The 14,660-nt window shown below is 40.0% G+C and overlaps 1 protein-coding gene across 1 annotated transcript; it reads right to left on the bottom strand.

The window, feature by feature from the left end:
• Window positions 1-11,542: 11,542 nt before the first annotated feature.
• On the bottom strand, window positions 11,543-13,016 carry LOC124606370 (zinc finger MYM-type protein 1-like). The gene is made up of 2 exons (XM_047138354.1): window positions 12,302-13,016; window positions 11,543-12,078 (listed from the first exon to the last, which is right to left on the bottom strand). Exons 1-2 carry the CDS (start codon window positions 13,014-13,016, stop codon window positions 11,543-11,545), a joined length of 1,251 nt encoding a protein of 416 aa, XP_046994310.1.
• Between the last annotated feature and the right edge of the window lie 1,644 nt (window positions 13,017-14,660).

Here is a 14,660-nt window from a genome sequence, read left to right as displayed (position 1 = left end):
TCAAGTATACCAGCCAACGTTATGGTATTTTGATCTGCTTGGCTTTCTTAATGATCAAGAAACGCCAAGACCAAGCAGGAGTATTACCTGTAACTTGGCAGACTTAATTTACTTGACTTGCCTTCATGAACTCATCCTTCAGGACAGCGTAAATAGCTTCACATGTGCAGGGTATTATTTCACTCAACGCTTATTTCGATATTCCTGTTGAAAATTCCAAATCCTTGTAGATCCTTCTTGTTGCTAGGAATCTTAATGTTACCGCCAGCCATTCATGAGGAGAAATTGCCCTTCCCATACAAGTATTTTTTCTCATAATATGAGAGGTTACAAGCTTTAAGAGATAATTATAAGTTTCGACAGCCATCCGCAAATAATTTCGCCAGTCCTTAGGTTCGCCCTGCAACTCTCGCAGCAAATTTACGTGAGAAAACTGCTTTCGCTTTAGCAGCCACTGTCTACACCATTTTGACCGCTTTCTCTGTTTCCTACGGTTGGTCTGAATGTTTTTTGCAACACAAGTTGCGAACACAGACCACAACATAACTTCCTCCATTTCCATATTTCAAAATAACTGAATTAAATTTTTGACGTTTACGGGGAGCGTAGTCGCTTGCCACTGATATTTCTTTTCTACACTGACAGATGGCGGGCGAGTAGTAGATTGGGGTTTGTGTCGTGTGAACACACCACATTTGCAGCGATCTTTTGCATGTACAGACATCTGCGCCGATGTCTGCGCAGACAGATCGTTGCGTGTGGACCGGGCTTAATGCTTCTTAAATTGTTTACCAAATGTTACCACACTATGCTTTGCATTTTGTTATCCATATCTTATATTGGTTTCAGTTTTCACATTGCACACAAAAATGCCTATACAGCCAAAAGTACGATAGTGAAGTGAATAAACTGTTTAAAAAAGTCCAAATCGCAGCAAATATTTCATTTAAAAATTATATGATATGATTCTTGTACAGGAAGGGCTGCCACGTTATATCAGAATAAAAGATCGACAAAATTTAGGTAGGATCGAATGCTTAGGGCCCTTTATTAATTCTTACTCGTAACTAGTTTATTGATTTACCTGAATTTAAAATCCACTCGCGTAACCTTTCTATATCTTTGACGGGAAATCTGAACATTTTTATTTCAGGATTGGTTCGACTACTTCTTCCACAGTTGATATACTCGCAGGCCCTCGGCATGACGACTCGATCCACTACCACCGGTATGTCAGAAACAACTGTACTTCACAGACGCCAAATAGTGGAAAGCTGCACGCGTTCGGCCGATGTTGCCACATATTTCACAGAACGGAGTGCCATCTAGTGGTTGATTCCACAAGTAAGGGTGTGACGCTGTTGCCGCCTGGTGGCCGTTCCCTGACAAGGGTTGCCTGCTAGACCAAGCGATGGGGCAATCTGTTTCTTACGTGGTCTGGGGTGGAACCCCAGATCACGTAAGAAACAGATTGACCGTCCTTACGACGGAACAGGCAACCGTAAAAATAGTTTTCCCGTCGGTCAACAGATGTCACAGGCGACGCTACAATGCTAACTGACCTGTCCATGTTGCGGATTTAGCAACGCTGTATCTTCGGTGATGTGAATGACGCTGATTTGCGTTTGGCTAGAGCGCTGCGCGCGAAATGCATTCGTCACACTGCTGACTGTAGCTCATGATCGGCTGTGGTTTTTCCCGAGTTTTCAATCTGAGAATGTAGATTAGCTCCTGTAATCTTACAAACCAAGTTTATTTCTCACAATCATATGTGAAATGAAAAGTAACACACAAACATTTCTCGCGAGTTACTGTTTAAATGCAGACTGTACTGCAGTCTCAAAGGTTTTACACTCGCCTTCCAGGCCGTCTATTTCCTCTTTGCTATACAGATCTTCTGATACGGATTATGGTGATAAAAAAGATCTCCACGTGCAGGTTAACACTAGAAAGTTTTCAAAATGCGCACTCGGTTATGATGCGAATTAAGGCTGGACATATTTCAGTGACAGTCATTTCAAATTTAAATTCTTTTACTTTGCATGTAACTTATCGTAAATGATATAAGAGTGGCACAAAACGATGAATTTTGAACTGTTGTTGAAAGGGGGCTGCAAACGCGGTAATATACAAGTGAAAGCGTGTTTTTTGAGCATATTTTGGCGGTGTCAACTTTGAAGAGCCACAGACGGCAAACCACAATTATGTTAAAAATTTACTTTGTACAGTTTAAAGATAACCCACAAATATTCGCAACAGACGTACGCTTTATCTGCAACACAGTTATTACTGGGGATATCCGCACTCGCGCAGACCTGTTGTTATAAGTAGTGTTGTTTTCAAGTGAAAGCTGTGTGAGGATTATTAGCGCACAGATAAAAAAAAATTAAAATAGGCAGCGTCTATAGTTTGCATGTTATGCTCGTTCTCTTCTATTCTCCTCCCTTCATTCCAGTATAAACGTGGCGAATTATCTATGAATACTCTTTTTGCAGCAGTCTAAACGAGGTTTTACACTCGTTCCCTTCGTTCGCTCTAGTATATACCAGGATTTAGAGGGACCGATGATCTAGCAGTTAGATGACGACTATTATTCATTTATTTCACTGTTGCGATTTCAGCTCTAGAGCCATTTTCAAGTACCAAGGGAAAGGTCTTGTAAGGTAATGCTTCTTAAATTGTTTACCAAATGTTACCACACTATGCTTTGCATTTTGTTATCCATATGTTATATTGGTTTCAGTTTTCACATTGCACACAAAAATGCCTCTACACCCAAAATTACGATAGTGAAGTGAATAAACAGTTTTAAAAAGTCCAAATTGCAGCAAAGATTTCATTTAAAAATTATGTGATATGATTCTTGTACAGGAAGGGCTGCCACGTTATATCGAATATAACATCGACAAAATTTAAATAGGATCGAATGCTTATGGCTCTTAATTAATTCTTACTCGTAACTAATTTATTGATTTACCTGAATTTAAAATCCACTCGCGTAACATTTCATTATCTTTGACGGGAAATCTGAACATTTTTAGTTCAGGACTTGTTCGTCTACTCCTTCCACAGTTGATATACTCGTAGGTCCTCGGTATGACGACTCGATCCTCTATCACCGGTATGTCAGAAACAGCTGTACTTGACAGACGCCAAATAGTGGAAAGCTGCACGCGTTCGGCCGATGTTGCCACATATTTCACAGAACGGACTGCCATCTAGTGGTTGATTCCAGAAGTAAGGGTGTGACGCTGTTGCCGCCTGGTGGCCGTTCCCTGACAAGGGTTGCCTGCTAGACCAAGCGATCGGGCAATCTGTTTCTTACGTGATCTGGGGTGGAACTTTAAAAGCATTAGATGTTTAGTAACCAGCTTAAAAATCAATTTACCTCCAGAAAAACAAAACAAGTTATCGAGAGAAAATAATATGCAGTGCAATTCTAACAGCATTAGAAGTGTAGTATATCATTTAAAAATCAGTATACCGTCAGAAAGACAAAACAAAATACTGACAGAAGAGGCAACAAAACCAAAAATTTGCATCTTCTCAAACAGCCATAGGCGAGATTCTGCCTCTATTCTTATAAATAAGCAAAAGCAATTTTTAGTTACAGGACCAGTAAAACCAGGAGCTCCCCTCCAGGAAATAGTTACAAGATTGCAACCCATAAAAAATGAAATCTATGTAGTTTTTGCTGGAGCTAACGATGTATATAAAAATTAGTAAAAAAATACAGTCAGAGCATTGCACCAAACACTGGAAAGAATTTCGCAACAAAAAAATGTTATCATTCCGTGCGAACATGATTTAATAAAAAGTCCGTGCACAAATACTGACATCACGTGCACAAATACTGACATCAGTTTCACAAACAGAAAGTTTTGAAAAATATATGAAGGTTTCAAGGATTTGAAGTTTTTAGACATTAATGCCGAAGAAAAAAGCTACTTTAATCGTCATGGAATACACAGAAATCGACTGGAAAACGTGCTTGCTAACGCATTATTAACAGCAACGGCCAAACTATATGAAACACCACGCCGCCAATTGCGCTAAAAGCACCTGTGCCTAATGAAACAGTAATATTGGAAGGAAAACAAGCAGCAGCGTCAAAATATTCACTTTCAACTAATAAAGGAGCAGAACTTCACCTACGAAAATACAAGAAAGTGTTGCCGAATTATAACACTGTCAGAATCTGTATATTCAAACAACAGTCGAACAAGTAAAGACTATGTAATGGGACATCCTCCTCTAGCATTACTTTTCCGCAGCAGCAGTAGTAGTAGATACTAGTAGTATTTATCGAATTTTTGACAGGTCACTATTATCTCAGCTGTTTTTCTGAAAAAAATCCTGTAATTTTATACACAATGTGTTATATTTCAAGCTAAAATTTATGAATAGGAATTATTATTTTGGATGTTGTAGTCGATAAATACTAGTTCTGAATGTACAGTTAAAATTATTTTTTTTAGAAATAATTGAAATTAATTATTACTTGGCACAGTTAAAATTTCTATTATTAATTACACAATCTAGTACTGTTTATTATGTTAATTTCTGGATTCATTTATGATATAACAAACAAACCTAATATAAATTGTAAATGCTTTGGAATACTGTTATTACCGCAGAATGATGTTGTAGTAAGTATGCCTCTGTTGTGGTCAGACATATTATTATATTTTTTGCGACCAATGTGATTTCGGCTTTGTTAATGTGAAAATTCAAAAGGCTAAAATGTGACAAAACAAATTAACGTAAAAATAAAAATTCTGCTACGACAATCTTCAAAATTATTTATTTCAAATGAACCACGAGGACCTAACATGTCAGAATTTCAGCTTCAAGAAACAGACCCCCAGACAAGAAGAAATAGAGCCAACTCTATTACAAAAGATAAGTAAACTAAAAGGTTCATTGTATTCTTACTTCTCTCTAATCTTCAGAAAAGACTTTGCTCATTGTTAACAATAGCTGCAACTAGGAAGGAGGAGGTCGATTACAACTACGAATTCAACAACAAAGGGTCTCATTTCTACTGCGAGTACAGCTTCAAGCAACAAGATCGCAATATCTCCAAGAAAATCGATACAAAAAAAGTATCAGCTAATAATGAATATTTTTTATGGTCAAGCCACTTCTTTCGCAAGAGAACATATAAGAATGTGACGAACTTAACATATATTGTTACAATTTACACTCTTTGACATAAAATCTGGTCAGTGGCCAGCCGCCACAGAGACGAAGCCCACGCCGATCGCGAGTTGGGACAAATAATTTGGCCACACTGTGAAATATCCGGATTCCACCCATCTGCACGATCTAGCATGTAGTTGTCCTTCCAATTCAAGCAAAGTTGTTCTGGCTGTGGCCGTGGTCTAGCGGTAGCTGGCATGGTAGCTCAGCATGTTTGATCAGAGGATTAGCTGCCCTCTGTCATAACAGAATTAAGTGAATGGATCAACGATGAACTTGACCGGGTGTCAGGGGATACGCGAGACCTCTGAATGTGAAGTCTCGCGATCGAGGCCCGTCCTCAGGTAGATTTTTATAGCGCCTTCCTTCTGAATGTTGAAGTCATGAGTGAAATGATAGCAGAGCTACAATTTATTTCACTCTCTGACGTACCAGTATTAACAGTTCCGCCCATTAACAGTGTAGCGGTTGATTGTCTGCCTCTGAACGCTACATGCGTCAATATTGTCAGGACCCATTCTTTAGTTACTACCAGCGGTTGCTGCGTCGGCGCTGCACTGCTTCATCCCTTGTCAAAGGCGCCTGCTATCCCTCATCGCTTTGGAGAGTATTAAAAGCTCTACTGTAGAGTGACGTTCCACAGAAAAGTCTACAATTAGTATTACGTACTCGATACCAATGTAGGCAGACGACCCATTTTAATATGATGATTTTTCTATTACATTGTTATTTTTATAGTTTATGATTCAATTAAATTACCTCACTACATTGTTTAATGTTATTTATCATTTATATATCGCTTTATTCTTTTTAGAGGCGATTTTTCATGCAATTACTTCGTCAGGAATTCGTCTGTTCCTGTCGAGCTACAGTGGGTAATGGTGGTGCACGGCGTTTTACTGTTGTTGTTTGATTGCTTATGGAAAAGCATGTAATAAACTCTGCGAATACTTTGCAGTGCATGATCTATAGCAACGCGGCACACTGCACATTTTGAGGACCACATATGGACTCATGGAGAACATAATGCTAGGCGAAAGTAATATTTAAAGTATTCAATTAGACTTAAACTAACAAATCTGCCCATAATCGAAGCCACCTAGACTGGAGCTTGTCATTCTCAAAATAGGCGTGTATAGCCATTAACATAGCTTATGGAATCGAGGGGGTGAGAAGACTGAATGTGTAAAAATTTTCTTCGGATTTTGTTAAAGAATTTCTTCATCTACATCTACTTAGATACTCCGCTAGCAACCGTTGGATGGGTAGCGGAGGGTACCGTGTACCACTACTAGTCATTTCTTCTCCTGTTCCACTCGCAAATAGAGCGAGGGAAAAACGACTGTCTGTATGCTTCCGTATGAGCCCTAATTTGTCGTATTTTATCTGCGGGGTCCTTACGCGTGATGTATGCCAGCGGGAGCAGAATCTTTTGGCAGCCAGTTTCAAATGTCGGTTCTCTAAATTTTCTCAATAGTGTTTCCCGAAAAGAACGCAGCCTTCCCTGTGGGGATTCTCATTTGAGCTCCCAAAGCATCTCGTTAACACTCAATTTTTGTTCGAACCTACCAGTAACAAATCTAGCAGTCTTCCTCTGAATTACTTTGATGTCTCCGTTCAATTTGACCTGGTGCGGATCCCAAACACTCGAGCAGTACTCAAGAATAGGTCGCATCAGCGTCCTATATGCGGTTTCCTTTACAGGTGAACTACTCTTTCCTAAAATTCTCCCAATGAACCAAAGTCGACCAGCCTTCCCTAACACAATTTTCACACACTTGTTCCATCTCATATCGCTTTGCAACTTCATGCCCAGATATTTAAACGAATTAATTGTGACAAGCAGGACACTAGTAATAATATATCCGAACATTACAAGTTTGTTTTTCATAATAATCCACATTAACTTAGATTTTTCTACATCTAGAGCTAGCGCCATTCATTACAGCAACTGAAAACTTTGTCTAAGTAGTTTTGTATCTTCATACAGTCACTCAAATTCGATACCATACCATACACCACAGCATCATCAGCAAACAACCGCAGAGTGCTTCCCACCCTGTCCTCCAGATCATTTATGTATATAGATAACAACAGCAGTCCTGTCACTCTTCCCTTGGGCACTCCTGACGATACCCTTGTCTCTGATGAACACTTGCTGCCGAAGACAACATACTGGGTTCTATTATTTAAGATGTCTTTGAGCCACTCACATACCTGTGACTTACACCATATGCTCGTATCTTTGTTAACAGCCCACAATGAGACACTGTGTTAAATGCTTTCCAGAAATCGAGAAATGTGGAATCTGTCTGTTGACTGCTGTCCATAGTTCTCAGTATATGATGTGAGAAAAGGGCAAGCTGATTTTCGCACGAGTGCTGCTTTCTAATCCATGCTGATTCATGGACATAAGCTGCTTAGCCTCAACAAAGTTTATTAAATTCTAACTGAGAATGTGTTCAAGGATTCTGCAGCAAACCGAAGTTAGGGATCTTGGTCTGTAATTTTTTGGGTCCGTTCTTTTATCTTTCTTATGTACTGGAGTCACCTGCACCTTTTTCTAGCCTCTTGAGACCTTTTGCTGGGCGAGAGGTTCACAATAAATGCAAGCTAGGTAAGGTGCCAAATACCATAGAGTACTCTTAATAAAATCGAACTGTGATTCCATCCCGACCTTGTGATTTGTTTGTTTTCAAAACTTTAAGTTGGTTTTGTACGCCAGGTATGCTTATTCCCATGTTGTCCATACGGGAGTCTGTCCGATGGTCAAATGATGGTGTGTTTGTACAGTTCTCCTGCATGAACGATTTCTTGTATGTGAAATTTAAAACTTCGGCTATCGTCTTGCTATCTTCAACTGCCACACCTTATTGGTCAACAAGGGTCTTAATCGAGGCCTTAGACCTGCTTAGTGATTTTACTTACCACCAGAATTTTCTCTTTTGCTAAGATGTGACGTTAGTAGTTGTAGGCTGCGCACATAGATCTTTTCACAGACGCACTAATCTCTACTAATCCACGCTTCTCGTCATTTGCGCGTCCCCTTTTGAACCCAGAGTGTTACAGCCTCTGCTTCCTCAGCATCTTACGAATTTCGTCGTTAAACCGTGGCTGGTCTTTTCCATCTTTTATCCACTTCCTAGGCACGTAACTTTCCAGACCACGGTTTAGAATATACTGAAACTTTGGCCATAATTTCTCTACATCCATCTTACTGGTAGTAACTGATGCCATTTCGCTGTCTAAGTAAGATGTTAATGACTGCTTATCTCCTTGGTCTAGCCGAAACACCCTTCTAGTCTTCTTGACTGACTTATTAACTTTCGTAATCATAGTTGCTATAATGACATCATGATCGCTAATCTCCATTTCTATACTGACATTGTCGAGAAGTTGTGGCCTATTTTTAGCTACAGGGTCTAAGATATTTCATGGGCTGTAGAATAAGCTGCTGAAGAAAATTTTCAGAAAATGTGTTCAAAAATATTTCACGTGACAGTCTGCCTTTACGCCCTACTGTGAATCCATAGACATCTCAATCTGTACTAGGCAGGCTAAAGTCGCCTCCAACTAGTGTAGCATGATCTGAGTATTTACGCGCTATTGACCAAACATTTTCTTTGAATGATTCTAGAACTGCCACAGCGCAATCAGGTGTCTGGTAAAAACATCCAACAATTAACTTAGTTTCACCTACACTTGTTATACGCGACCAGATGACTTCACTGCCACACTCAACTTTGACCTCAATAGAGACAATACTTCTGTCATGTCTGTCTTTCCGATATACATGCCATGACTCATTAAATATCTCAGAGCTTTCCACCTCAGGTTCCAGCCAGCTCTCAGCCCCAAGAATAATTTGAGTGGGAGAACTTTCCTGGAGGGCAGTAAATTTGGGAACTTTATTCCAAATACTTCAACTGATAAAATTGTGGTAGTCGAAGTGTCTTTATTCTGAACACCATGTGACTTCTCTAGCTGTGAGTCGACTGGCGACTGTTCATCAGAGCACCTCAAACTACCGCCTAGCCTAAAAAACCTTCGTGATCACTCCGCAACTATTCTGCTATCCGAATAGCTGCTTCCTTTGTGTAGTGCATCCCTGAACTATCAAGGGGAGTCCTACAAGTCCCCATACGATAACACAGGTCTAGAAATCTGCAGCCAAGACTGTCACAGAGTCGCCGAAGCCTTTGGTTGAGACCCTTTCAGCAATTTTCAGCTTCATGAAGTAAAACCGATAAAAAGAACATTGTGTGCCATTGTATTAACTAGGATTTGAATGTACAACCCACATGGCTGTTGCGTAGTAACATGTGTGCAGAACCACTGAGCTAACAAGGCACTTCTAGCAGCAACGCTCTCATATCGCAAGATCAGTCACTGAGCCTCAAACGCACTTTCAAACATAAGAACAGTTGTGACTTACGTAAAGTACAGAATACCTGAAGTCCAAAAAGGAAATTCTACTTCTCAATGTCACACCTTACATGAATATTATATAGCATAAATCATGGAGGTGGAAGGTGAACGTCAAATGAAGTTAGCGGGTCTATTAAGGGCCAAACGCGGAAATATATGCACTCTCACTATGTTGCCAAATATTTAAGACGATGTTGCCAATTCTTAGCTGTTCTAGGAGAAGTTATGTAGCAAAATGCTCGATGTGCTCGTTTTATATTGTTATCTCCTGACGTGTTCTAATGTCACCTTTTACGCTATCTATATTTAAGTCAGTCAATTACATTTAATCCAGAATTCCTCACTTTTTAAGCTTTCGAGCGTGGAAGGTGGCTGTTAATTCCGTGTTATATAATATCAACGTGGGAATATCTAAGGTACGGCAGTTTCACTCATGGAGAACATGGCATATGAAATATTGAGGTGTACAGTTTTCCATCACGATTACGATTTCGACAAAGCAGAAAAAAAGTAAACACGTTGATAGCGTACAACGAAAACTTATTTCAATTAAATAAAAAGTAAATGGAAATCAACCTTGCTCCATGTCACGAAACAGATATCAGACACGTCGCAATTCGAAATCGGCTGTGTATATTGGTAGGGATGAAAACAAGAAGAACCACTGTTAACTAATTATTCGAACACATGCAGTAATCAGTTCATTTCAGGATTCAGAAAAGCAGAAACTGAGAAAAATGTTCATTAACATGGCAGGGCCGGCGCAAACCCATGTGTCGGCCCGTGCGAGCTGCTAAATTGCCGCCGCCCCCCCCCCTCTCCGTTTTTTTTTATTAACAAACATTTGTGGAATTTTATTGAAAAAAATCTGCAGGAAATGTCAGCAATCAATCGCAATTTTTGTTTTTACTTTTCAGATCTACCTAGGTTTCGTCCACTGAGTGGCCAGTCTCAAAGCTTTTAATATGTGCTTACATCTAAACTGTCATGTTGACAGTTACGTTCAGCATGACGGTATAGATGTAAACATAACTCAAAGCATTGAGAATAGCCACACTGTCCCGAAATCTATGTAGATCTGGAAAAAAAAAGCGACTGATTGGTGACATTGGTTCAAATGGCTCTGAGCACTATGGGACTCAACTGCTGAGGTCATTAGTCCCCTAGAACTTAGAACTAGTTAAACCTAACTAACCTAAGGACATCACAAACATCCATGCCCGAGGCAGGATTCGAACCTGCGACCGTAGCGGTCTTGCGGGATTGGTGACATTCTCTACAGATTTGTACAAAACAGTCGCTGGGCACCAGCTCAAAAATGGAGTCAAACCTGATTGAAGAAATATAGCTAATTTTAATAAGCCTTGTGAATTTACAAAAATGTTCAAATGTGTGTGAAATGTTATGAGACTCAACTGCTAAAATCATCAGTCCCTAAGCTTACACACTGCTTAACCCAAATTTTCCTAAGGACAACACACACCCATGCTCGAGGGAGGCCTCGAACCTCCGCCGGGATCAGCCACACAGTCGGCTCGGCTAATCCCACGTGGCATGAACTTACAGTTAACGTAAATAAACATTTTTCAATGGTTGTGAACAGATAATGTATTCAACAGAAACCAAAATATATTTACAATTTAACGATAATTTGGTTTGAACAATAATATTTACAATAACTATATAATGTTGAACAAAATAAGAAACAACACAGTAAATAGCCAAGACACTGATCATTACACAAAAATTTTAAAAAATACTAGACAAATCGAACCTTCCTGGCTTTTGCTTGTTCAAACTCTTTCACACGATCTGTGTAATTTGAGTCCTCTGCAAGCTCGTGCTCAATCGATATTGTTGCAAGATCATTCAAACGAGTGTGGCTTATTGTTGTTCGGAGGTGTGTCTTTACTTATTCCAGTTTTGAGAAACCCGTCTCTACACTCGCAACTGTCACTGGGAGTGTTAAGAGAATTCTCAGAGCAACGTTAACATTAGGGCAAAACCTATGTCCTCCTATAGGCTTCAGAGTCTCTTTTGGACCTATTCCAGGTTTCAACGATGTTGAAAGCACCTTTAGTTCCTCCCTCAACTCCAGTGCATCAATGTCGCTTGACTCATGATCTTGCAAAATCGCTGCGAGGTTTCTACACTTTGTGTCCAGGCTGTCAGGAGGTGCAGCATTCTTCAGGTCACTGGTGTCGTAGAGAGAATCAAAATAATCACAATGATATTTCAGTTCATTGAATCTCTCATCCAAACATGTGGTTACTATATCTAAAAGATAATAGTAGAATTCAATCTTGTAACGTTTTGCTGGGTCATCTATTGTCTCATCCCTTCCTTCATAGGTAAAGTGTATTGGCTTCTTACTTCGTCGCCGGGAAATGCTTACACATGGTAACGTTAGATCTTCTAGCTCTAATTCTGTAGCCAATTCTTTGGAATCTGTCAAGAAAGACACAAACTTTTCTTCTGTTCTGCAGGTCTCAAAATACGCTTTTGTTTTTCAAGCATTTCCACAGCTTCAGAAACATTTATGTCAATCGTCTGGAGGGTCTTACTGACTACACCGATGTGAAGCAAAACGTCATACCAGATTACAAGAGAAGAGAGAAAAGTGTAATTTTTATTTGATTTTTAAGTGACGTTGCTTCGTGAGCGGTCATGCCATCGAATTCTTCTGATATCTGAACCAGTGCATCATAAATGGCTCCAATTTGGAACCTCAGGGGAGTAAGTGCATCGATGCGACTTTCCCACCTTCTATCGCTCAGTGGCTTCAGCGACAGGTTAGGCAGATACTTCTTCAAAACATTCCAACGTCGTACGGAGGACGAGAAGAAGTCATACAAGCTTGTTGAAAACATGAGAACAGCATATTTAGAAGACATAGCAGCATCGTTTACAACAAGATTCAATGAGTGACTGCTACATGGTACATAAAATGCTCTCTTGTTCATATCTGAAATTCTTTTCTGGAGATCAGACTTCTTCCCTTTCATGTTAGCTCCATTGTCGTATCCTTGCCCTCTGATATTACACAATAGGGTTTTTTTATCTTCCAAGAACTTGAGTACAACCTGCGTCAAAGTGGAGCTTGAAGAATCGGGCACTGGAAGAAATCCCAGGAAATGCTCCCGAATTCGGACATCGTATACCCCGTCGAGTCTTGTCTCCTGGACGAAACGTACGATAACTGCAACTTTTGAAATATCTGGTGTGCAATCCAGAATTATACTGTAATATTTTGCAGATTTCATCACCAACAGAATGTTGTTGGTTATATTTGATCCAATAAGATGAATTATTTCATTCTGTGTTTCTTTTCCAAGATAATGATGACCCTTGTTCTCACCTTGCTTTGCTCTGTGCAGGTGCTCCATCATTACAGTGTCGAACTTTCCGAATAATTCAACGAGTTTCAAGAAGCTTCTGTTGTCAGGCTGAAAGAGTGTATCTGTACTTCCTATCAAAGGTATACGTTGCCGACCCAGGAAATGAATTATTGCTATTAAGCGCTCAAGAACATTTTACCAATGTTCGCTTTCAGTATTCAGAAGCCTTTCATGATCGGCGTTGACAGTCCATGACTTTTTCAGTTCCTCAGAAAACACGATCCACTTTTTATGTGAATTCAAATGCTCGGTAGACTTCCCGTGACTTTCGAAATACGAAGCAATCTGCCGCCAGTCGCTTATACCGATCTTTACGAGAACACAGCATCCTTGCTCTTTGAGTACACCAACCAATGTCTATCTGCTTGTTCTAAATTCTTCAAAGAATAGCTCTAGTGCACAGGGCTGAAAGGCCGGTTGTTCGCGTTTTTAGGACATTCTTCAGCTTCCGTAATGCACTGGGTAGGACCTCGTATGATCAAAGTCGTCCGAATGCACTCGGTAATAATTTCTGGCCATCTTCCGGGATCTGAGTCAATTGTGTCTTCCAGTTTAGGCTCGCCTTCAGTCCCTTCTCCGGTGGTGAGTACCTCGGTTGATGTTCCTCCGGTATTTTCCGAATCGGGTCGCGTAATTTCAGTTCTGCCTGATGTTTCAATCTCGAAGCTTTCGTCACAAATCAGGTCTTGAATCAAGACGACGTCTGTTGAACATGTCGTAGATGACCCACCGTCAGCATTGTTACTGTATGCGGTGGTCGCGGTACTGTGTTCGTCAACTTTCTGGTCATGTCCTGAAAGTAAAGATGTAGCTGCAGTAGCTCCACTAGTTTCTGTACTTTCAGGATCTATTTTTCTACCCTCGCCGCTGCTAAGTCGTTCTCTCTTTGGCTTGAAATATCGTTGTAGTGCTTCCTTTTGTTTCCTATCGTCATCTTCCTTCAGCGTCCGTCTTTTCCTATATTCACTGCCAGACAATCTTTTTCTACCGTCGGACATGTTTCGATCCAGCCTATAAAGAACGATTACCTGAAACTAACTGTTGATGTCAGTGTACTAACTTTATTTGCAACACACTTCGCGGACAATTTCCTGATATTCCACTGCACGTAAACGGAAAACTATATTACTGTAGGATACACTGTTCAGGAGATGAAGTCATAAGAACCGAGCCGCGTGAAATTGAATTTCAGGCCGAATATCACTACAGACACAGGTGAAACGGTCAAAGAATGGGGCGGAAGACAATGGAGAGAGGAAGAATAAGGAGATGGAGTAACATAATAATGCAATAAATACACACCCGGGCATCGACGGGTACTAATGCTAGTCGAAATATATTAACTCACAGCACTGCGGTTGTTCATTCGTCATCTGTCGTAATTTCGATGTGTCACTTCTTTCGTGTCTGATTATGGAATAAGGGGTAACAAATTAGTCATCGCCGTATCACTTCACTTTTCTTCGCTTTATTTTCATTCTAGCTATTGGGACGACGTGTATTTATTTGCCGACTTGCCAATTTTTGAAGTAACAGATCATAAGAAAAATAAGTTTTCCTATTCTGCAATCTTGAAATAGAAAAATTCTAATTTATGAGTAAGGTGCAAGCGCAATACTAATTGTACGTTAT

This window comes from Schistocerca americana, chromosome 3, assembly GCF_021461395.2.
Source record: "Schistocerca americana isolate TAMUIC-IGC-003095 chromosome 3, iqSchAmer2.1, whole genome shotgun sequence".
Taxonomy (NCBI): domain Eukaryota; kingdom Metazoa; phylum Arthropoda; class Insecta; order Orthoptera; family Acrididae; genus Schistocerca; species Schistocerca americana.
The sequence above is the reverse complement of the archived record's forward strand: the minus strand, read 5'-3'. Positions and strand labels throughout refer to the sequence as shown.

Bases quoted from the DNA above. Each gene is read 5' to 3' on its own strand.
- LOC124606370 (XM_047138354.1), bottom strand. From the start codon at position 13,016: ATGGAGCACCTGCACAGAGCAAAGCAAGGTGAGAACAAGGGTCATCAT. The intron at 12,079-12,301 runs GCATGACCGCTC...CTTTCTTGACAG, and splicing joins GATATCAGAAGAATTCGATG to ATTCCAAAGAATTGGCTACA.